The sequence below is a fragment of the Phasianus colchicus genome, chromosome 1 (genome assembly GCF_987193195.1).
Source record: "Phasianus colchicus chromosome 1, bPhaCol1.hap1.1, whole genome shotgun sequence".
Lineage (NCBI taxonomy): Eukaryota > Metazoa > Chordata > Aves > Galliformes > Phasianidae > Phasianus > Phasianus colchicus.
In genome coordinates, this window is record NC_143436.1 from 8745161 (window position 1) to 8767419 (window position 22259).

A 22259-nucleotide genomic window follows, 5' to 3' on the forward strand; every position below is an offset into this window, starting at 1 on the left:
CATGACTGACGAAAACACCATTGACACAAAAGGAAAACCAAGCTGACAGCTCTGGGACTGGTGAAAGGAATATTTTAGATTTCTTTTCTTTTTTTTTAATAGATGCAGTATGGTTATTGATATTCTCTCCCTGTTCTGCTGCCATTGAGGGAATGTACCACATAATAAAGTGGGTGCGGATAGATGTGGGCTTGTAGCAGTTTAAAAAGAAGAGAATGTATTTAAATTGTTTACAAATAAATGGAAGGGTGTGGAGGAAGGTTTTGCTGTGATTGACAGTGAGTTCTCAGTGTTATTTTTCTAAAATAATCTTCATAAATAGAAACAATGCTTTTGTTCCATTGTACTGCATGGGACTTTTACTCCCTCTTCTGTGTTCTTTCTGCATCTCATTGAGACCCAAAAAGGTCCCGAAGATCAGCATATTCAGTTTGGTGTAAGCAGGAAAAGTAAATGACTGAGGCCACCCTTCTAAACAGTGAAGTAGCAAGAGGTTGTCAGGCTTGATTTTTATGCTTCCCTTAATGCCTTAAAGACATTCATAAATTTGAAGAGGTAGACTTTTAATCAAAAGATATGCACTGAGGATGTCTTTCAGTTGCATACAGGCACACACCCAATGTGTTTCAGTTTATCATCCAGCCATTATAATACAAAAATTCAGTCCTGTACAGAAGTATCCATGAATCAAAATGGTTTCTGAGTTAGCTGATTTAATAGTAAGAAGCAATAAAAAAAAAAAAAAAAAAAAAAAAGGAAAGATTACCTTTTACAAAATTCATAAGGGACAAAATAATCCCATGAGACTTACCATTTTGTCAAAGGGCCAAGCTTCTAAAAGTTGTAGAGAAACCACAGATATTGGAAACCCAGCCCCTTTGGGAGTGCTCTGCATTTGGGACACTTCGAGTCATCTCATCTCTCTTCATCTAAGTGTTCCAAAATACCAAACAGTTTTGGTTTCTGGAGCGTACTCTGCAGCTCCCCTTTTCCCTCTTTTGTATTTCTTGCCTCTCTCTACCTGTAGCATGTATTTCAATTAGCTTCTAGGTTAGACTCTGTTGGCAGAGCTCCGTGAACAAGGTGCTGTATACTCCCATCAGCTCCCATCATTGCTTAGTTAAGCTTGACAAACAAAACTCTATGGGTGACCTTTTTTTTTTTTCCTTTTAATCCAAAAAAAAATCTTTGACCAGCTCACCCAGAAAATGAGCAGCAGCCACCTAACAAAATCACAGATGTGATTCTGCTTGGGATGAAGAGAATGACAATGCAGAGAAGGCAGAGCAAGTGAGCTGTGCTTGCCACGCAGCACTGTGTCGTCCCTGATGTGGCTCTTACAAAGAGTTTTGGTCACACTCCACATACAAAAATGGTTTATAGCATTCTCTCAGTGTGTTTGCTGTAGAACTGAGCTTTTTCTTTATAACTGGCATTGAGATAGAGGCGCATTTTGGCCCAGGTCCTGCCAGTGTGTCACTCTGACAGGAGTACTCCAGAGCAATCTGTTGCTGTGCTGCTGTCAGAGTGACAGCGAGTGGTGGGTCCTCCTTGCTTTGTGCTGAACAAGCTGGAGCCTGCTGCAAGCTTTCTGCTGGCTTAAATAAGCTTCAGAGCAGGCTCTGACCTCATTCCCATGGGAGGAGAATGAGTTTTTTCCTCTAGTCACAAACGAAGCGATGCTTCCATATCAGCCCAGCCTACAAAAGGGCTTTTTGTTGCTTGTAAAAAAAAAAACACCACCACAGCTTTGCCTTTATTTATCCAAATGCACTGCATCCCCACACCCTTACAAGGCAGCAGTTTTTCTACTTACACTGGGAGTACGTGGTTCCAGTCCCACTGACACTGAACCTGTTGAGATGGAGTCTGTGAGTGACCACGTTCTTCTGGGGCTGGAAGAGGATGATGTGCACCTTGGGTGCGAAGAGGCAGCCCAGCACCACGAAGCCGCTCAGACTCACAGAGATGCACATAGTAGTCGTCTGCACCTGGAAGAGAGCGTGTGCAAAGTGCTGTGTTTTTGGTATGGAATCTCTGAAATTCAGAATGTCAGAAGCATCAGAATATAACAGTAGGAACTGCAGTCCTGGGCTGCACTGATGCAAGTGGGTTTGAACATCTGTCTCATTCCTACCTTCCACATGGTCGTATGACAGATGTGTTATGTTGATGGTACACTCTGTTTCTCTGCGTATCATAGAACCATAGAATCATAGAATGGCTTGGGTTGGAAGGGACCTCAAGGATAACCTAGTTCCAACCCCCCTGCTGTGGGCAGGGTTGCTGACTGCTAAGTCAAGCATGTGATCAGGCTGCTCTGATCATCTTCATGCCCTCCTCTAGATCTTCTCCAAAAGCTCCACACCTTTCCTGAGCTGGGGCCCCCAGACCTGGATGCAGTACTCCAGACGGAGCCTCGTAAGGGCAGAGAAGAGGGACAATCCCCTCCCTCTCCCTGCTGGTCACCTCTCTTTTGATTCAGCCCAGGATACTGTTTGCCTTCTTGGCTGCAAAAGCACACTGCTGGCTCATGTTAAGTTTTTCATCTATGAGGATCTCTAAGCCCTTCTCAGCAGAGCTGCTCTCAAGAGATTATTTTCCCAGTCCATACACATACCTGGAATTGTCCTGATCCAGGTGCAACCTTGAACTTGGCCTCGTTAAACCTCATTGGTTTTACACTGGTTCACCTTTCGATTTTGTCAAGGTCCCTCTGCATGGCATCCCATCCTTCTGCCATATCAACTCTGCCACTCAACTTGGTGTTGTCAAGGGGTACTTGACTGAATATGATCTCCTTCAGCTTTACAGAGGAATGAGAGTGCTCTGTTTCTCTCACCCTCATATACTTGATTCCTAAATTGGTCAGGAAGTCCTCTGTAACACAGCAACTGAGCAAAGCCGGCTTCAGTGGAAACCAGGCTGCGTGTGGTGTGCTTTACATTGCAATTAATGCCTTAAAGCTTCCACGTGAAAACAAATTTAGCCTCCAGCTTCAACTCTAATCAAAGAACTTTAGCAATCTCGTGCAGAGGCATAGGTGTTATTTTGAGTAAACACAGCAGCTGGTGACATTTGTCAGATTGACCCTGAAAAGTGCCCTGACTTTGAGATAGAAGGACTGAGAAATGAATTGTTTGGAAGGTATAGGATTTTGGATTCATTGCCTTGGGCAATTTGTTAGTGCAGTTTTGCTGTCAATCTATCTTCCTCTTAGTTCACTCATGTAACTAGGCACCAGTTTACTGGCTCATTTTCAGTTTATATTCTTCCAAGCAGGTTCCTTAATTAAGATGTTGAATTAAACTGCCTTAAACTCTACTACTTAATTTAAATGATCATACATCCATGACTCGTTTTGCCTTAGATGCACTCCTGCAGTCCTTGGAGATCAGCCTTATTCCATGGAAATGCTTCTCACATCTCCTTGTCAGAAATAGTTATTGCAAAATGAAAACCGGAGTAAGGAATGGATTTTGTCTCTTTACATATCCTCAGAGTGCCAAATGCTTTGTCAACTGTAAGTGTAATTAAGGTGACCACGTAACTGGTAATCACTCTTTACCAAAGGTGGATGCAACAACTTTTGACACCTGACTTTGCTATGACCAGTTTAACACCCAGACTTTTCCCATGTTATCTGCATTTCTTGAGGTGATCAAGTGAAGAAAAAAAAAAATTCCTTAAATGTTCTGGGTGTTAGAGCTACTGTGAATTTATCTGTGCTTATTTAGTCACAACGGGTTTCATTTTATCTTTGATTCTAAAGAACTCCTCAGTGAAATCGGTGTGGACTCTATGTGAAAATTAACAGCATCAGAGAAGTCTGTATTATCCAGAAGCTCTCCTTTAAATTTTTGACAGTGCAACTAAGAGATACAGCTACCAAACACAGCAGTTTCTGGGCTCTGCTTCAAGATCCAGAATATCTGGGAACTAGTTCTCGGATCGCTGAAAGATTCAAGGGGACTCTCAGAGGAACATCAGGTTGTCCTGCTGCTCCTGGGAAAAGGATTGCTGTAGGAGGCTGTGACTTCTAGGAATCTACTTTCCCAACCTGATTGCCTCCTAGGAGGAAATAAATGGCACTGTCGATGATATGAGAGTAGCTGATATTTGACACTGTCTCCCACAACTTCCTTATTGACAAGCTGATGAAGTAAGAATGAGATAAGTGTACAATAAAGGTGAACTGAAGATTGACTGGACTTGTTCATATTCATTTTAGATAATCTTTCAGTTTTGGAGTGTGACTAGAGAAGGGCAGTGAAGCAGAAGTCTTATTGGGAGTGACTGAGGGAACTGAGGGAACTGGAAATGTTCAGTCTGGAGAAGAGGAGGCTCAGGGGAGACCTTATAGCTCTCTACAATCACCTGAAGAGTGGTTGTGGCGATTTGGGGATCAGCCTCCCCTCCCATGTAACTGAGAAGGAATGGCCTCAAGTTGTGCCAGGGGAGGGAGGTTCAGGTTGGATATTAGGAAGAATTTGGTCTCAGAAAGAGTGGTGAAGTATTGAAATAGGCTGCCCAAGATGGTGCTGGCGTCACTGTCCCTGAGGGTGTTCAAGAAGATAGATGTCACATTGAGTGACATGATTTAGTGGACATGGTTGTGATGGGTTGATGGTTGGACTAGATCATACTAGTGGTCTTTCCAACCTTAATGATTCTTTGAATCTATGCAAAGGCCATAAAGAGGATGAAAGTCTGGAGGAACTGTCATATAAAGAGATTCTGTGTTGCTCAGGGCAGAGAAGAGAAGGCCAAAATGGCTCTTATCAGTGTGTGTATGTACTTCATGGTGGGAGAAAGGAAGAAGGAGCTGGACCCTCCCCACTAGAGCCTAGTGACAGGACACTGGCAGAAATGATACATGGGGTATTGTTTATATACAAGGAAACCATGAAGATAGTCACACTGACACAGATTTCCCAGACAGATCGTGGATTCTTCACCCTTGGAAATATTCAACACCCCACAGGACACAGTCTTGAGCACTCTGCTGCAAGTAATACTGCCCTAAGCAAAGTTGAGTTAGAAATCCACAGAGATTCCTTCCAAAACTGGGGCTCATGGAAAGATGTGGGTAGAAAAACCCTACAGCTGACTTCATGACTGAACTCTGAACTCTTCCCCAGAATTCTATTCAGGGAGAAGTGATCCTGCCAATATGAGCAAGTTTAGTCTAAAAGAAAAAACGAATAGCTATACCATAAATTCTTCTCAGCGTAGAGAAGGCCCTAATTAAATAGCAGGATTGTTTAGTACATAGATTTGTAAGACATAGAGTTATATGGCATCCCAGCATATTTAAATGCTGCCTTCTCTTCTCTTCTCTTCTCTTCTCTTCTCTTCTCTTCTCTTCTCTTCTCTTCTCTTCTCTTCTCTTCTCTTCTCTTCTCTTCTCTTCTCTTCTCTTCTCTTCTCTTCTCTTCTCTTCTCTTCTCTTCTCTTCTCTTCTCTTCTCTTCCTTTTTCCTTCCTTCCTTCCTTCCTTCCTTCCTTCCTTCCTTCCTTCCTTCCTTCCTTCCTTCCTTCCTTCCTTCCTTCCTTCCTTCCTCCCTTCCTTCCTTCCTCCCTTCCTTCTTCCCTTCTTTCCTCCCTTCCCTCCTTCCTCCCTTCCTCCCTTCCTTATTATTAGTCCCTAATAATAAAATCTCAAGCTGATAACACTTTTTTTTTTCTTTTTTTTTAATTGCTAATTTATGTGTCTAAGATAGGTCATTAGTGATGCCTCCAGCGATGGAATACATGAGGATGGCACAAGTTGATGTCACAAGTTTTCATGTGACACTGGATGGAAACTAAATATAGGCTTTTCAAAAGAACACCAAAAGTGCAGACATATATGATGGGATTTTCAAAAAACTGCTAACATGTTATGAAAGTGTCAAAAAAGTGTCAAAATCTTTTTCTGTCCACTGAGTAGGACTCAGATTGGCTTATATGGAACTTTTTATTCAAATTAAATGCTCACAGTTGCTCCTGAAAATCTCCCTCAGGAGATGAGGCTTAAAATGTTACTTGAGCAATCAAGTCATGTCTCTTTTGGCCATTAGTGCCTGTGCTGCCCAGTGGTGTGAGCATGAACCAGTATTATCCTCCTTTGTGTATGGCTTCCTGATTACTTTGAGTGTCAGGAGCTTTTCCCCAGTGCCTACCTTAAGCTTTTCCTTCATTAGCTTCGAGCCATTACTCGCCATTCTAACTTCTCCTGAGACTGAATAATTCTTTTCTTTTTGTTGCCTTGAAATTATTTGTAGTCTGTGATCATGTCTCCTTGGGTTTGCACTTGTCTAGACTAAATATATTTAGCTCTTTTACTGTCACTCTCCATGTCTTACTGTGTCGTTTGTTATCTATTCTTGTTTTCTCAAGGTTTTCAGTACCTTTCCTATGCTGGGAAAACTGGTCCGGGATGGTCACACTAGAAGCATGTTAAGTGGTATTATTAGATGCCCAGTTTTCCATGCTAAATCTTAAGCATACTACTGCTGATAATACCACCCTAAGTCTCCTGTCTTTCTTCTGGGCAGACAGTTGAATTCAGTACAATTTACTGTAAGGGCCAACTCCAGCAATCACTTCTCACATCATAATAACTGTGAGATTTCCAGTTGAGTAGATCAGTCTTTTTCTGAGATAATTTTCTTTGGTCCAGAAGTACAATTTTATTTAATCTGAATCTTTTCAAAATTTTGTGACAATTAAAACAATTTAGTATTTTTGAGGTTATTTACTAATGTTGGCCAGTATTTTCTGTTTAGTGATATACTTATCTTCTACAAAATGGAGAGAGAATAAATTGTTCTATATTAAAGCATAACATCTGTTGGAAAGAAAAAAAAAAAAAGGAGACTAATTGCTTCAGTTTTTAATTTAAGGCCTACCTCCACCAAATAACTCTGTGACTCATGCATGCTCATGATCTACTATTTTTTTTTTTTTTAAAGACTATAGCTCCATATACTGATGTACTTGTATGAATACACCTCTGTCCTGGGGAAGATCATGGAGCAGACACTCCTGGAAGCTATGCTAAAGCATGTGGAAGAGACAGAGGGGATTCCAGACAAGCAGCATGGCTTCAGCAAAGGCAGGTCCCACTTGAACAACCAAATGGCCTTTTGTGATGGCAAAACTGCATTAATAGATAGGGGAAGAGACACTAATATAATCTGTCTGGACTTCAGTAAGGTCTTTAACACAGTACCCCCATAATATTTTTCTCTCTAAATTGGCACAATATGGATTTGGTGGGTGGAACTGGATGGATATGGATGGGTGGATATGTGAGTAACTGGTTGCAAGATCATATCCAGAGAGAAATCATCAATACATAAATGTTTGGATGGAGATCACTGATGAGTGATGTCCCTCTGGGTCAGTACTAGGACTGATATTCTTTAATGTCTTCATCAGTGACACTGACAGCAGGATTGGGTGCACCCTCATTAAGTTTGCAGATGACACCAGACTGTGTGGTATGGTCAGCACGCCCAAGGGATGGGGTGCCATCCAGAGGGACTTAGACAGGCTTGAGCAGTGGGCCCAGGTGAACATCACAAGGCTCAACAAATCCAAGTACAAGGTCTTGCACTTGGGTTGTGGCAACATCCACTATCAGTACAAGCTGGGGGATGTAAGGATGGAGTACAGCTCTGCTGAAAAGGACTTGGTGAGACTGGTGAATGGCAAGCTGGACATGAACCAGTAGTGTGCTCTCACAGCCCAGAAAGGCAACTGTATGCTAGGCTGCATCAAAAGAAGCATGGCCAGCAGGGTGAGGGAGGTGATTTCCTCTGCTCTGTACTGGTGAGACCTCACCTGGAGTACTGCATCCAGATGGGGAGTCCTCAGTACAGGAGAGATGTGGACCTATTGGAGCACATCCAGAGGAGGGCTTGATTCAAGTGATTGTGCACCTAGGGTGGGCTGAGAGAGCTGGGGCTGTTCAGCCTGGAGAAGAGAAGGCTGCAAGGAGACCTGAGAGCGGCCTTTCAGTTTCTAAAGGAGGGCTATAAGAAAGAAGGGAGCAGACTCTTTATCAGGATCTGTTGTGATAGAACAAGGAGACATTATTTCAAAACAAAAGAGGGGAGATTTAGAACAGATATAAGGAGAAAGACTTTTACAGTGAGGGAGATAAGGCACTGGAGCAGGTTGCCCATTGATGTGGTGGATGGTCTGTCCCTGGAAACTTTCAGGGCCAGGCTGTACAGGGCTCTGAGCAACATAATCTAGCTGTAGGTGTCCCTGTTCATTGCAGAAGAGATGGGCTATATGACATTTAATGGTGTTTTCTGACTCAAACAATTCTATAATTCTATGATTCCAGTACTTAAGCTATGTGATTTGCCTCTATCACAGTGAAGTTGACAGTATTAATCCCTTACACCTCCAGCTATACATTCACAGTCCACATTGAGAACATCTTTCTTAGAAATAAACTAAAATAAACTAATAAGCTTAGTTGGATGTTAACATTGAAACAGTTTGTGAGGGATCCAGGTGACAAAGGAAGTGAGAGAAGCTTTTAGTGAATGATGACAGGGTTCTTTAAAGTAATGCACATGATTTATGGAAACATATATCCAAAAACTTACTCTGTAGTCACTGGATGTCACATAAAATATGGGGAGAAAGGCCAGCCAAATGATGCACGTTGTGTACATTGTGAAACCGATAAACTTGGCCTCGTTGAAGTTCTCTGGGCATTTCCTTGTTTTGAAGGCATACACAGTACATAAGACTACGAGGATTACATCATATGTTAAGGAGATTAACATACTGGAATCTTTAACATTGCATTTCAATATGACAGTCTCTCTCTTCTCAGGAAGAGTGTACCTCCTGGTGCCAGGGGCCTCCAAGATGAGCCACACGGACACCATCACAATCTGTACCAGAATGAGACTCAGGCATATGAAGACCTGAGAGCTGGGGCTGATGAACTTAGGCCTTTGAGCACCGTTCTTTACGCCATCAAATATTCTAGCTATGCAGTTTGTTTTTGTCAGGAGGGCAGAATAGCAGACAGCAAAGGAACTTCCTAGCCCCAAACGACGCAGGGTGCAGATAGCAGGAGAAGGCTTGGCTATGAAGAAGAATGTCATGCTGTAAGACAGGAAGACCCCAAAGAGCAATATGTAGCATAGTTCACGGCCAGAGGCTTTAACTAGGGGAGTATTGTTGTGCTTGATAAACACTGCAATGACCAAAAAAGTACAAATAAAGCCCAGGCATGCAATAGTAACAGGACCTATTGCCCAAGCATCTTCCCACTTGATGTAATCTTCTGGTAGGTCATAGCAGCCAGTCAGGTCAGCCGTGGGCCATTTTCCTGGCCCACAGTCTGCACAAGTAAATTCATCAGCTAGGTACTCGTATGTTTCACAGGGAATACAAATCCAACAGCAGACGTCTCCTGGTTGCATATTCTTCATCTCATTGGGAGCACATGGGTCACTGCACTGAGAGACAGGGACAGAGCTCTTCGACCAGTGGATGGAGTCTACCTCCAGTGACAGAGTTTCTGCCCAGTGACCAACCTTCACGTAGGAGTATCTGTCTCCAGTGTACTGGAAATTAAACACATTGTAACGACCTATCCCATCTCCATAGGCATCAAACTTGACTGTGCTGTCTGCTGCATTGGGAGGATTGAATGGAGCTGTGAAAAAAACAGAAATAGAGAATATTATTATCAGAAGAGAAGATGACCTTTTTAACTCTTTGGGAAGCACAGCCTCCTGATGGCTTACACAGTCCAACTCAAGTGTCAACAGGTAAGTCAAGATGTCTGTATCTGTCCGACATATTTTTTGCCTTGTTCAGAGGCGGAAGACCAAAAAGGCTGAAATAATTGAACTTTATTTCACTTTACTGAATGAGAAATAGTTGTAAATGTGGAGAGCTGTGTTATCAGTATCCTTATCTTTTTACTCTAGGTACTAAAAAATTCTTTCCTGTTTTCTCACAGTGTTGATAGTTGTGAATTTTCACATTTTTTCTTGGAAGAAAGAGTTCCACTATTAACTCAGAATTTTTTTTGATGAAATTCAACTATTGTGAAATAAGAAAAAATTAATTGTTAGATCCATACACATCAGTGTTTAGTCCAACAGTCTGGAATGAAGCTGAATAGAGGATCCATTTTTATGATAATGAAGAAATCTGAGGTTTTCAACAATTTCTTATTATATCTCCTTAATATCTTCCTGTGCTTTAGGAATTTAAGAAACCCTACTGTTTTGCTTCAGTTTTCCCATTTTTTGTTCATTTTTAAAACCTGGTCTGATCTTCCTAGAATGTGCTGCTTTGGTCTTATATCTTGTTTGGGGAATAGATGAAAAAAACCACAGGCTGGATCTGTGACCTTCTGTGAGAAATCAATATTGTAACACTTCCAAATGGTAAGCTCTAGAGAGTTTTTGTTTTTCCTCTACCCGAGGTTCATGCAGGGAATGAAGAATTATTAAAAATGTGGAAGGAAATTGCATTTACTATGTGATTTATTGGTCGTTTGCTATAGCATTAAAGGTGAATGTCTTTAAAGGCGGAAAGAAAATTTTCCCTTTTTTTTTTTTTTACCATTGATGAGCAATAAAGGTGATTTCATTCCCTGTGTCTTTGGTTACAGAAGTGGTTCCATTGTCATTGCTGGAATAAATCTTTTCCCCTGCATCTGTGCCCATGCTGTGCTTGAGCACCAGCAATATTGTATAAGGATGTAATATATTCCTCCACTTCAATTTCCAGATACTCTGGATTTGTTGCAGTGGATTTATTTAGCTTCTATAAAGCACTGAGGCCAAATTCTCTCACCTCTTTTTTTTTTTTTTTCTGCAGAGCACATTGCAGCACTTCCACTAAGGTCAGCAAAAGGGACAGTGATTTTGGCACAGAAGCACTGGTTGGAGGGTTGATGCACAACCTGAACCTCTGCAGGAACTAGACCTGAAAGCACATTTCTTCTGCAAACTTTTTCTTACCTTAGGGCAAAGTAGGAAGATAATTTAGTTCTACATATAGTTTATCCTGGTTTTGAGCCAAGACTCTCTGTTCTTATCTCTGCCCTCTGCTGTGTTTTGCCCCCTCACCTGCATCAATTACAGTGGTAGACAGCCTTGGTTTGAAGGATTACAAGTTAAGTCTGTGTAGACAAGGAATGAACATTTTTCCCCCCTTTTTTCTTCAGTCTTGGCATCTAGTTGTACAACAGTCTCATCCAACAAGACCTCTGAGATCACAGAAATTAAGGGTAATGTAAGCCCTCCAAATGGCCAGTCCTCCTGGACATAGCATGCTCTAAATTAAACAAGTAGCTAGATTAAAAATATAGGCCAACAAGAAGAATACTAAGCAGCTCCCTTTCACTCCCTCTTCCTCCTCATACAATAGGCACGCAAGCTCTCTCAGCCAGAAACAGCATTAAAATGAAATCATAATGCAGCACTTAACAGTTCTTCAATAATGTGTTGTCATCACCAGTGTCTTATTTCATTATTCATAACACTTACATAGATTGTAGAAGTTGTTAACACAGCAGCACAGTTTGAAGAGCCAATTTATTCACTTCAGTGTTATACAGGCCAAGTTTTGAGGTGTGATGAGAACTTGTGACATCTACTGGGACCAGTGGTAAACAAGACAACCTGCAAACTGGTTGCAAGGCTTAATCTTTTGTCAAGTGCATAACTTCAATTACAGAAGTACCCCAGTGGAAATGAAATGAGGGTCAGAAATATCACCATTTTGAAGGAAAGAATTCCCTCCATGTAGCATGAATAGCATAGTTCTAATAGAGTATTTATCATTTATGTAGAACAAATTATTTGCCTTGGACTTTGCAGCTAAGTCCAGATGGCAAATAAGGTAAACTCACATATAGTTAGCTCAAAACTTATGTGTATATTACCTTCCATGAGGCTGTCCCCACACTACAAATATGACAGAAAGGTTTTTGTCAATTTGTTTTAAATCAACCACAGCTTGTAGTTGGAAACATCCAATTTTAGTAGTTGCTGATGGAGGAAAATAAATGGCACGCTTTCAAATGTAGAGGATGAAGTCATTTAGACAAACAATGATGTATTAAATTATACTATGATGAGCCAAAGCATACAGATGAGCCCAGTGGGTGGCAGCAATTAATATAAATACTGATCAAATACAAAATCACTGATGCATTTTAACACATATTCATCAATATACTTTAGACTCTGTAGCACCACACCCAAAAATCAGGTTTTCAGAAAAGGTGATCTAATGATAATAATGAATATAAGATGCTTATAGCCAAGAACATAGCATCATAAGAAAATAAGGCATTATTTTCTAGAGTAAAAAGAATAGTATTTGCCTATTGGTGGATGATTTTCCCAGAGATTAAATGTCAAATTTACGTCAAAAGACTCTGAGAATTTTATCACAGTTAAATTTCATTTTTGTAAATACACATATTCAGATTGGATATTAGGAAGAATTTCTTCTCAGAAAGAGTGGTAAGGCATAGGCATAGGCTGCCCAGGGAGGTGGTGGAGTCACCATTTCTGGAGATGTTTAAGGAAAGGGTAGATGTAGTACTTAGGGATATAATTTAGTGGGCAATAGTTGGTGGATAATTGGACTAAATGATCTAAGAGGTCTTTTCAAACCTTAATAATTCTCTGATTCTCTGGTTCTGTGATATGGTCTTTAAAACAAGTATTTCTGACTTGTGGCTATGCTGTTTTGGATTCTTCCCTCAGGAGATGACAGACAAGACTCTCTAGGTCTACCTGTGCTATGTGAATAGCTATATGAATGACAATGCATACTTCATCTCCTCTGAGCTGGATCTCTGAGTCTTTTCCTCTCCTTGCACTTCATGAAGTGAACTGTCCTTATGCAAAAGTTATCTGAAATTCTATAAAAGAAGTTACCGAGGAAAAGAAAGGGTAATTAAAAATTACTTTAACCAGCAATGATTTGCACTCCAGCTTTCAGCAGTTTAGCAAGGAAGATACAAGAGCAGTGCCATCTAAAAGTGGAGGACAAACTCCTCTTGGTTCAAATAACAAAAGAAAGACTGCAGCTTTATGACTATTTTAGTACCAGGAATAGATAAGAAGATAGCATAGTTTTCATGTAGTGAGTTATGTAATTTTGTTTCTGACTTCTTACAGTGGGATCATCTTTTCTAACAATCATATAAACCACTAGTATAAAGCTATTATATTTTTGCTTCTGTGCAGTTAGAAATAGGTGAGTTGCTTTATCATTTTTTTGTATCAGTGCTATGCAACTCTTGGTGACATGAAAGCATTCAGAAGGAAATTTCTGAAAGGAGAAATTATTGAACAAAAGAATTATTTTAAACAGTGATATAAGACATCCTTTTGGAAATCATTTGAATCCACACGTTGTGTCAGTTAGGAGAAAAATACTTAGAATCATAGAATCATAGAATCATGCAATCATTAAGGTTGGAAAAGACCATTTAGATCATCCAGTCCAAAAATCATCATGCTCTCACCATACCCACTAACCATGTCCCTCAGTGCAACATCTACACGTTTCTTGAACACCTCCAATATATCAACAGTAAAAGAAGAACCAGGGAGAATTTTCATCCTATACTTGATGCAGCAGGGAATGTGGCCACTGAGGATAAGGAGAAGGCTGAGGTCCTCAACGCCTTCTTTGCATCTGCCTTTGATAGTCAGACAAGTTATCCTCTGGGCGTTTTATGCCCTGATCTGGAAGTCTGGGATGCTACTCAGAATATATCCCCAGTGATTCAGGTGGAGACAGTCAGAGAGCTCCTGGACTATCACAAGTCCGTGGGACTGGATGGCCTACACCCTTGCGTGCTGAGGGAGCTGGCGGGGGTGACTGCTGCGCCGCTCCTGGTTATCTGGAGAGGTCCCAGAGGATTGGAGGCTTGCTGATGTGACTCCCATCTTCAAGAAGGGCCGTAGGGAGGATCCGGGGAACTACAGGCCTGTCAGCCTGACCTTGGTACCAGGGAAAGTTATGGAGCGAACCATCTTGGGTGAGATCACACGGCATGTGCGTGGTGTTCAGGGGATCAGGCCCAGCACAGGTTCATGAAAGGCAGGTCATGTTTGACCAACCTCATCTCCTTTTATGACTGGGTGACCAGACTGGTAGACGAGGGGAAGGCTGTTGATGTAGTCTACCTAGACTTCAGCAAAGCCTTTGGCACAGTCTTTCACAGTATTCTCCTGCGGAAACTGGCTACCCTTGGCCTGGACAGGTACACACTACTTTGGGTAAGAAACTAGCTAGAGGGCTGTGCTCAACAGGTGGTGGTTAATGGTCCAGCTGGCAACCTTGATATCAAGTGGTGTCCCCCAGGGGTCGGTACTGGGGCCTATCTTGTTTAATATCTTTATTGATGACCTAGATGAGGGCATTGAGTGTACCCTCAGTAAGTTTGCAGATGACACCAAGTTGGGAGATGGTGTTGATCTGCCTGAGGGTAAGGAGGCCCTTCAGAGGGATCTAGATAAGCTAGATCGCTTATTTGGCTGAGGTGAATGGGATGAGGTTCAACAAGGCCAAGTGTCAAGTCCTGCATTTTGGCCACAACAACCCCATGCAGCATTATAGGCTTGGGGACGAGTGGCTGGATGATTGTGACCTGGGGGTGCTGGTTGATGCTCGGCTGAACATGAGCCAACAGCGTGCCCAGGTGGCCAAGAGGGCCAACAGCATCCTGGCCTGCATTAGAAATAGTGTGGCCAGCAGGAGTAGGGAGGTGATCATCCCCCTGTACTCAGCACTGGTGAGGCCGCACCTTGAGTATTGTGTTCAGTTTTGGGCCCCTCACTACAGGAAAGACATTGAGGCCGTGGAGCGTGTCCAGAGAAGGGCAACTAAACTGGTGAGGGGTCTGGAGCACAAGTCTTATGAGGAGTGGCTGAGGGAGCTGGGATTGTTTAGTCTGGAGAAGAGGAGGCTCAGGGGAAATCTCACTGCACTCTACAACTTCCTGAAGGGGTGTTGTGGTGAAGAGCGGTTTGGTCTCTTCTCCCAGCAACGAACAGGACCCAGGGAAATGGCCGCAAGTTGTACCAGAGGATGTTTAGGTTGGACATGAGGAAAAACTTTTTCTCTCAAAGAGTGGTCAGGCACTGGAATGGCCTGCCAATGGAGGTGGTGGAGTCGCCGTCCCTGGCAATGTTCAAGAGGCGTCAGGATGAGGAACTACGAGATATGGTTTAGTTTGTGATAGCAATGGTAATGAGAAGACGATTGGACTAGATGATCTTACAGGTTGTTTCCAACCTTGTGATTCTATGATTCTATGATTCCAGAGACAGTGACTCCACTACCTCCCTGGGCAGCCTGTGCCAAAGCCTCACCACTCTTTCTGAGAAGAAATTCTTCCAAATATCCAGCCTGAACCTCCTCTAGCACAATTTGAGGCTGTTCCCTCTCATTCTATCACTGTTACCTGGAAGCAGAATCTGACCCCACCTCACCACAACCTTCTTTCAGGCAGTCTTCTTCTCCAGACTGAACAATCCCAGTTCCCTCAGGTGCTCCAGACCCTTCACAGCTTTGCTGTGTTCTCTGAACACTCTCCAGAGCCTCCATGTCTTTTAGGGAATATGTGCAGCCTCATCACTTCGGGATCTTTTAGACAGAGATGAATAGATGTAGAAACCAATGACGTTTAAATCCTATTTAGGCAGAGGGAAACTTTTAAAAGACAGGGAGAAAATGAGCATCATCTTACCAGGCTAGGAATCAGACAATTTTGTTTGCCAGCAATGTCTATTGGCCTGTTTCACATACAGAGCCTTGCATGTGCCTGGCATGGATTTGAGTGTATAGGTGTTATCTTATAAAAAACAACACTTCCTGGAAGCAACAATGACTTGCATGCCCACATCTGGGAACATCTTTCATACTCCATAAAACATGCATCTATGCTGTGCTAGCAGCATGCATTCTGTCAAAGCAAGGTACAGATCAGAGGCATTGTTTACTAGCTGTTGTTCACTAGAGGTTCACTGTTCACTAGAAGGCAATTCTAGTTCACTAGAAGGTATCAAAGCTTGATGAAGGTTTGGCAGCTAGTGAAGCTGTGGGATTTCATGAGGTAGAGAAAGGAATGTGAAAAGGAATATTGTGTGCTGTGTTTCAACAGTCTTAAAGATTTTCGGCCAGGAGATCATCGTGTTTTAAAAGAAACACAAGAGAGAAGGGTGAGAGTTACTGCAAAGTTCAGTAAAACCTCTTTGGTCACACTAGATGGTGCTGCAAAAACTCTGAACTTCTGATATAAGAAAAACAAGCTATTTGTTTATGTAATAAAAAAATATAGGTTTTTTTTTCAATACTCCCCACTCCTTCCTGTTACATATCCTAGGCAATGCCTTACTACAGCACTGTAAGGAAGAGCTGAGATAATAATATAAGAACAGGATACGTTGTGTTTTCCCAATAGACTCATCTATGTGTATGACGCCTTGTTTTGAAAAGTATCACAAAGAACCCTGAGTATTCACATATCTTTTCATTTTCTTTTCATTCTATTTTTTAGCAAGATGCTCTTTGCTGATGTCCAAGTGACTTATTTCTGCTTGGCTGAACATTCAGACCAGTTATGGAGACCTGATCCACCCACTCTTGTTTCTGTCTCAGTATAATGCTGATGGTTTCACACCTGATTGTCAGGAAGAACACTGAAATTTGGCAATTTGAAAGTTAGCATAAGGAATGCTTGGAGTGACGTGTTTCTGGATTGCACCTCTCCACAATTAATAACTAGTAAATGAACTTAAATTATCATCTTTCACACAGACAAGTAATCACTAATAAGCTCTGCACCATCATTTCTGGATGTGTTTGGGTCGTATGTAACACTGATTCTTCTCTTTCAAAAAATATGCACAAACATTTGAATAACTTATCTGTTGGCTCAGTTTTACTTGGAAACATCTTAGACAGGATGGAGAAGTGTACTACATGAAAATGTATAGAAACATGGGCAATGTAAGGATATTTTGTATGAGAGGGTTGTGGGATTGCATCTGGTTACAACAATCTCTGATTAGTTTTCTGCAAATCTCATTTTTCCCTATCTATGTCTATGTATTTTCCACTTAACTCTCTATTGTTCATCTCCCAGGTTAGAGTATTACTTGCTTTGGGGAATTTTAAGACCTCATATACCCTCATAAGGTTAGCAGTAGTCAGACAAAGAAAAGTTTCTCCAGGACTAGCTGCAAAGGTACTCCATGCAGCTATCTGGTTAGGTATCCAACACTCCAATCCTACAAAAAAGTGACATTTCTAGGGTTCATCTTAAAGTAAGATAGATCAGCTGAACTTTACCTGTGTTTTTGTTTTGGCCAACCGTAATGAGAGTAACTAGCTCAGATACATCTAATAAAATAAACTAAGGGTATAAAAGATTTGAGAATTTTATTCATTCTGCCATTCTTCTCAGTTTAACTGAGTAAAGAATTTCTTACCTACCTACCTGCCTTACAAAAGATTTGCCCTGAGAATAAAGTTTTACAGTTTTAGGTGTGTGCTGTTCCTTTTCTTGTGTAGCTCTTGGACATGTATGGGATCGTTAGGGTTTGGAGAAAATGAGTTAGATTCTAAGCTACAAACATTCATCAAGGAGATGTAATTTTCATTAGAAATTCATTGTTTCTTTTAGGTAAATGTGGAGAATTAAAAGGGGATTTCTGATTTATCAAAGGCTTTCGATTTTGAAAAAAAAAACCTGTGCATATTTTTCAACCATTCTATTTTACTATTAAAAATTACAAAAAATAATCCCCTGAAATTAAGAAGATTTCTTGAAGTTCTTTGCTAAAATTGCATTAGAAAAAACCTAACCATTTATGCAAAAGCATTCAAGCTTTTTATTCCCTCTTTTTTCTTTTTCTTTTTCCCATGTCTGTTTGGTTGATAATTGATATGAATGAACTGTGAGATTCCAACATAGCAATGCCTTTCAGTTGATACCACTCTTTTAATTTAAGATTACCCACTTTAGGAAATGGCTGGCACAAGACACAAAATGCATGCAAGGTAATTTATACCAGCAATCAACTTGTAATTGCAAAGGAAATTAAACTGTAACTTTAAACAGCCTAACTCCTCCCGCAGGCCAACTGGTTATTTCATAGACATAAGCAAAGATAACGCAATCCTATTATGAAGAATTATGGCCATTGTTATGGTGACAGTACAAAAGCTTGGGAGCTGGAACTGTAAATTCTGGGCTGGCCTTTGGTATTTTTTGAAATGCCTTTATCTGAAGAGCAGATAGGTTTCCTGGTGAGTTATCTGGCATTTGCTAGACCATTAACATTTGGGGGTCAGGGTTTCCCTGCTCCTGAATGGTATGAAGGACATTCTCATTTAACCTCAGCAATAGGAACCTGAGCTGTACCTTAAACATCAATTCATCTCTGATGTAGCTGAGGCTACATTTAATTTTTTTTTTTTTTTTTTTTTAATTCACTTCCTTCTGGACTAAGAGTCCAGAAGTACATTAAGTCACAGGGGCATAAATCTATCTTGTTTTGGAGGCACCATTTCATGACGTGTTGCATCCCCCAGATCGCGTATAGTAGCTGATGGCTAAGGAAATGTTGAACAGCTAGCAAATTCTTTTGTCGTTCCTCCTTTTGGCCTAAAGGAAACATGAATAGATTAAGTTTTTTTAAGATATTAAAGGATGTTGGTTAAAACATCCTACCTCTGTGGGGATTTGAGGATTAGAGAGGTGTTTCCAGACAGTGCTCTGAATAATTCAGTTAGATAGTTTGCCCTTAGAGATCAGAACCAAATGAACCTTGAAATAGACCCTCTGGCAGTTATTTCCTAATTGGCAAGATATGAAGACACTCCCAGATCAGGTGAGCTGACATAGATTTAACTACTTAAAATGTTAGCATCTAGTAGTAGTAACACTGTAGTTGGTCTAGAATTAAACAAATTCCAAGCTTGTAGACAAGGCATTACTTTTTATTAGACCAGTCTATGGATGGAAGAAGTGCACAAGCTTTCAGGTACAAGGCCATTTCATTAGGTCATCGGAAAATTTGCTTAATAATTTTGACCTTCAGTTGTTCTGAAGGAACAGCTCTGCTTGATCTTCAGTATATCAGATTTTTATTTCCTTCTGGAAACACAATTTCACTTTGCAAAAAGCCTCATTACTATCCATTTGCAGAGTGATTGCTGAGAGTTCTTTTCTTCTTCTTCTTTAAGGATACGTAGTTCGGAAACAGAAGGCCTGATAAAGATGCAAGACAAGATACAAAAAAGATGTATTATGCCAAAACTTTTTTCCCCCCCACCTATGTGGGCAGTTTAATAAAGGTATTGACTTGTCCTATGAATCCTATGACTCTATGCTATTATTTTTGTTAAGAAACTGCTGCAAATTCTCAGCAATCACCCCCAAAATTACTAATCATGAAGAAATTTGACAACTGAAATTGTGTTTCCAATAGGAGAAGAAAACTATGAAGTAGTGAATTCTAAGGAAAGCATCTTTCTGAAATAACCAAAGCTGAAATTTATTGAACCTTTTGTGGAAATAAAGGCATCATAAGATTGTTCAAAGCTTGAATAAAGAAATAATGCTGTAATGAAACACACATAGCAATCTTCAGCTCAGGCATATTATGCAGCTCAGTTATAGCATTTGGCACATTTTGTATAATGTTGATGGACGACAAAGAAAACTTGGAGTTCAGCTGGAAGCGTAAATGTTCCATGCATTTTATGTTATAAGATTCTGCAGAGGAGTATTTTTCCCTGTGAATACAATATGCATGCAAAAAAAGTGGCTGATATTTATTTAATTTAAATTTTGCCAGGGCGTCTATCCTAGGCTTGTACATTTCTTACAGAGGGAAGAAGTACAGTGGGAAGAAATAGGTTAAAGAAGCTGGCAGTGTTGAATTTTGGCCAGTGATGAAGAAATCATCAAAGTAGTACTTTCAGTTAGTCCCCTGCATACATTAAGTGTGACAACCTTTGCAAAGGGTTGAGTCTGGATTTTTCTTTTTCCTCATTTCCATACAATAATACAATAGCAAGAAATGTGTATCTAATAAAATGGCAGGTTAAGTCATATTCAATAGAGTATATCTTATGTCAGTCAATCCAGATGTGAAAGTGGGGTCTCCCAGCAACAAGTTTCAGTGAGGAGATAGTGAGATGAAGGGTAAGAACACTCCTCTTTTTAGGTTTTTCACACATTTCACACACCAGCTCTGAAAGCAGCAGATCACCTCTCCCAGCATCATCACTGTTTACTGGAGTGCGTTATTCTGCAACATGCATGCTGCATGTCCTATTAGTGCTTGCAAATTCTTGTGCTTTCAGGAGGAAAAGATAAAACTGGGAGAGCAAAATAATTTTTGCTCATGTTTTGCTCCAATGAATCAGTTCAGCAACAGCAGCAGCAATCACTGGACCTCAGGGAAAAATGTGAAAAGAAATGTTGATTTGTTTGCCTGTTTAAGCAGAGACTCATTGATAGGCTCAGACTGATAAAGTATTTCAGAGATCTAGAAAGTACACTAACAGCAGTGCCTCAAATCCTCTTCTGACTTTTCTAAAGTGCCCTCAGGATGATGTAAAAAAAAGTCTTTCAGTTACTGGATCGTTTATTAGCCTTGATGTATTTATTCATATACACATGCAAATGTGATAGGAGTTTAACATACTTATTTCAGAACTTTTTTTTTTTTTTTTTTTTTTTTTTTACAAATCCTGATAGCATCGTACCTGTCTTATTTGGCATCATCTGGTGGAGGTCTGTCATTGTCCAGTGGACCAATGTACTGAACTGGCATCAAGATCTCCGTGCAGAGATCAGCTGCTCCATCCATCGGGGCCATACACAAATATTACCAAAAAAATCAACTTCAGGAGATTTTATAGGTAAAATTTACTTGGTGCCATGTTTTTTGTTTTCAAGAGCATTAGGATGACAGGATGTATAGTTACTCATGTCATTGCTGCCTAGACTGGCAGAGGCCAGCAAGTCCACCTAATGCACTTCTGCCTATGACCAAATATTTTCTCATGTTTTGTTGTAAATTCAAGACCAACTGTGAAATGCGAAGAATCACAAAGACAGTATTCCCAAAGGAAGAGAGGAGGTGAGATCTGTAGCTGAAGCAGAGAAAGATGCTTGAGGCTCCTGATGTACAAGCACACACACAAAGAGTCAGTTACTGATCACTAAATGAATTCAACCTTGGAAACAAGAGAAGATTGATTCTAAGGCACAATCAAGGGAGAGAAGTACATGTATACAGCATATGCAAAACATCCTGTGTATGGTGAAATGATAAAGGAGATAACAAGTAGTTACAAGGACTTTAATGGCTTCTGCAAGAAAGGGAACAAAAGAAAAATGGAGAAAAGAAATACTCTCTCCTGTGGCTGTCTCCTGGCCATGGATGCTGTAACTGATCAGTGCTGCTGCCAAAACACTATGAGATTCTCCCTCCTTTTCTGTAGAAAAAAGATTACTGCTTTTTGATTTATTGTTCATCACATTCTGCTAATGCGAAATCAGCAATCATTCATCAAGTAATATTAATTAGGTGTAAAAACAGTGAGTGCTTTTGAGAGCATGCATGTATGTGTGCATTTTCTGATCCAATCTTCCCATACAAGAGTGTGGTTGATGATGTGGCACAGTGTTGAAGAAACATCAGATGCATCTATTACAAATCACAGTCCATTTTTAAAATCCGTATGTTCTCAGCCATGGCATTACACAGGATTTCTGTGACAGATACTTTCAGTGTGAGAAATTTCTTCAAGGCTGTGTTTCACCCTGTTTTCTCATTCTGATAGTTTCCCTGTTTCCACTCAGCACAACACTTTTCCTTCTCTGGCTAAATCTAATATATTTTCTTAATCAAGCCTCATATTTCAGCCACAGAAGTAGCATCTATTTCATATGTAGAAAGGAATTGTTGCATTAGCTTATTTTCTTGTGTGCCAAATTGTCAGGAGTCTGCAAATAGGAATATGTTCTTCATGAAACCTCTACTGAGCAGAAAAAGGATTGCACATTCACATTTAGTGAGAGTCTCAGCCTTCCGAAGTACTTTTGAATTACTTCTGTAGCAAAAGTGATAACTTTATGTGCCATTAGACTAGAAGAGGTACGATAATTCATGTATTGGCAAGTAGGAAGATGGACTCATAATGACAAAAGTAAAACTGTAGGAGATCAAAAGT

General features: G+C 40.6%; 1 protein-coding gene across 3 annotated transcripts in view; it reads right to left on the reverse strand.

Annotated features, from left to right (window-relative positions):
• GRM3 (glutamate metabotropic receptor 3) overlaps positions 1 to 22259 on the reverse strand; it is a 110468-nt gene that overhangs the window by 3459 nt on the left and 84750 nt on the right. For all 3 annotated transcript variants that reach the window (XM_090135174.1, XM_090135172.1, XM_031604108.2), the window contains exons 5-6: positions 8609 to 9675; positions 1817 to 1991 (exon numbers count right to left, since the gene is read on the reverse strand). In XM_090135174.1, the coding sequence (XP_089991300.1) occupies positions 1817 to 1991; positions 8609 to 9675 (1242 nt within the window). The remainder of the gene's footprint in view (positions 1 to 1816; positions 1992 to 8608; positions 9676 to 22259) is intronic.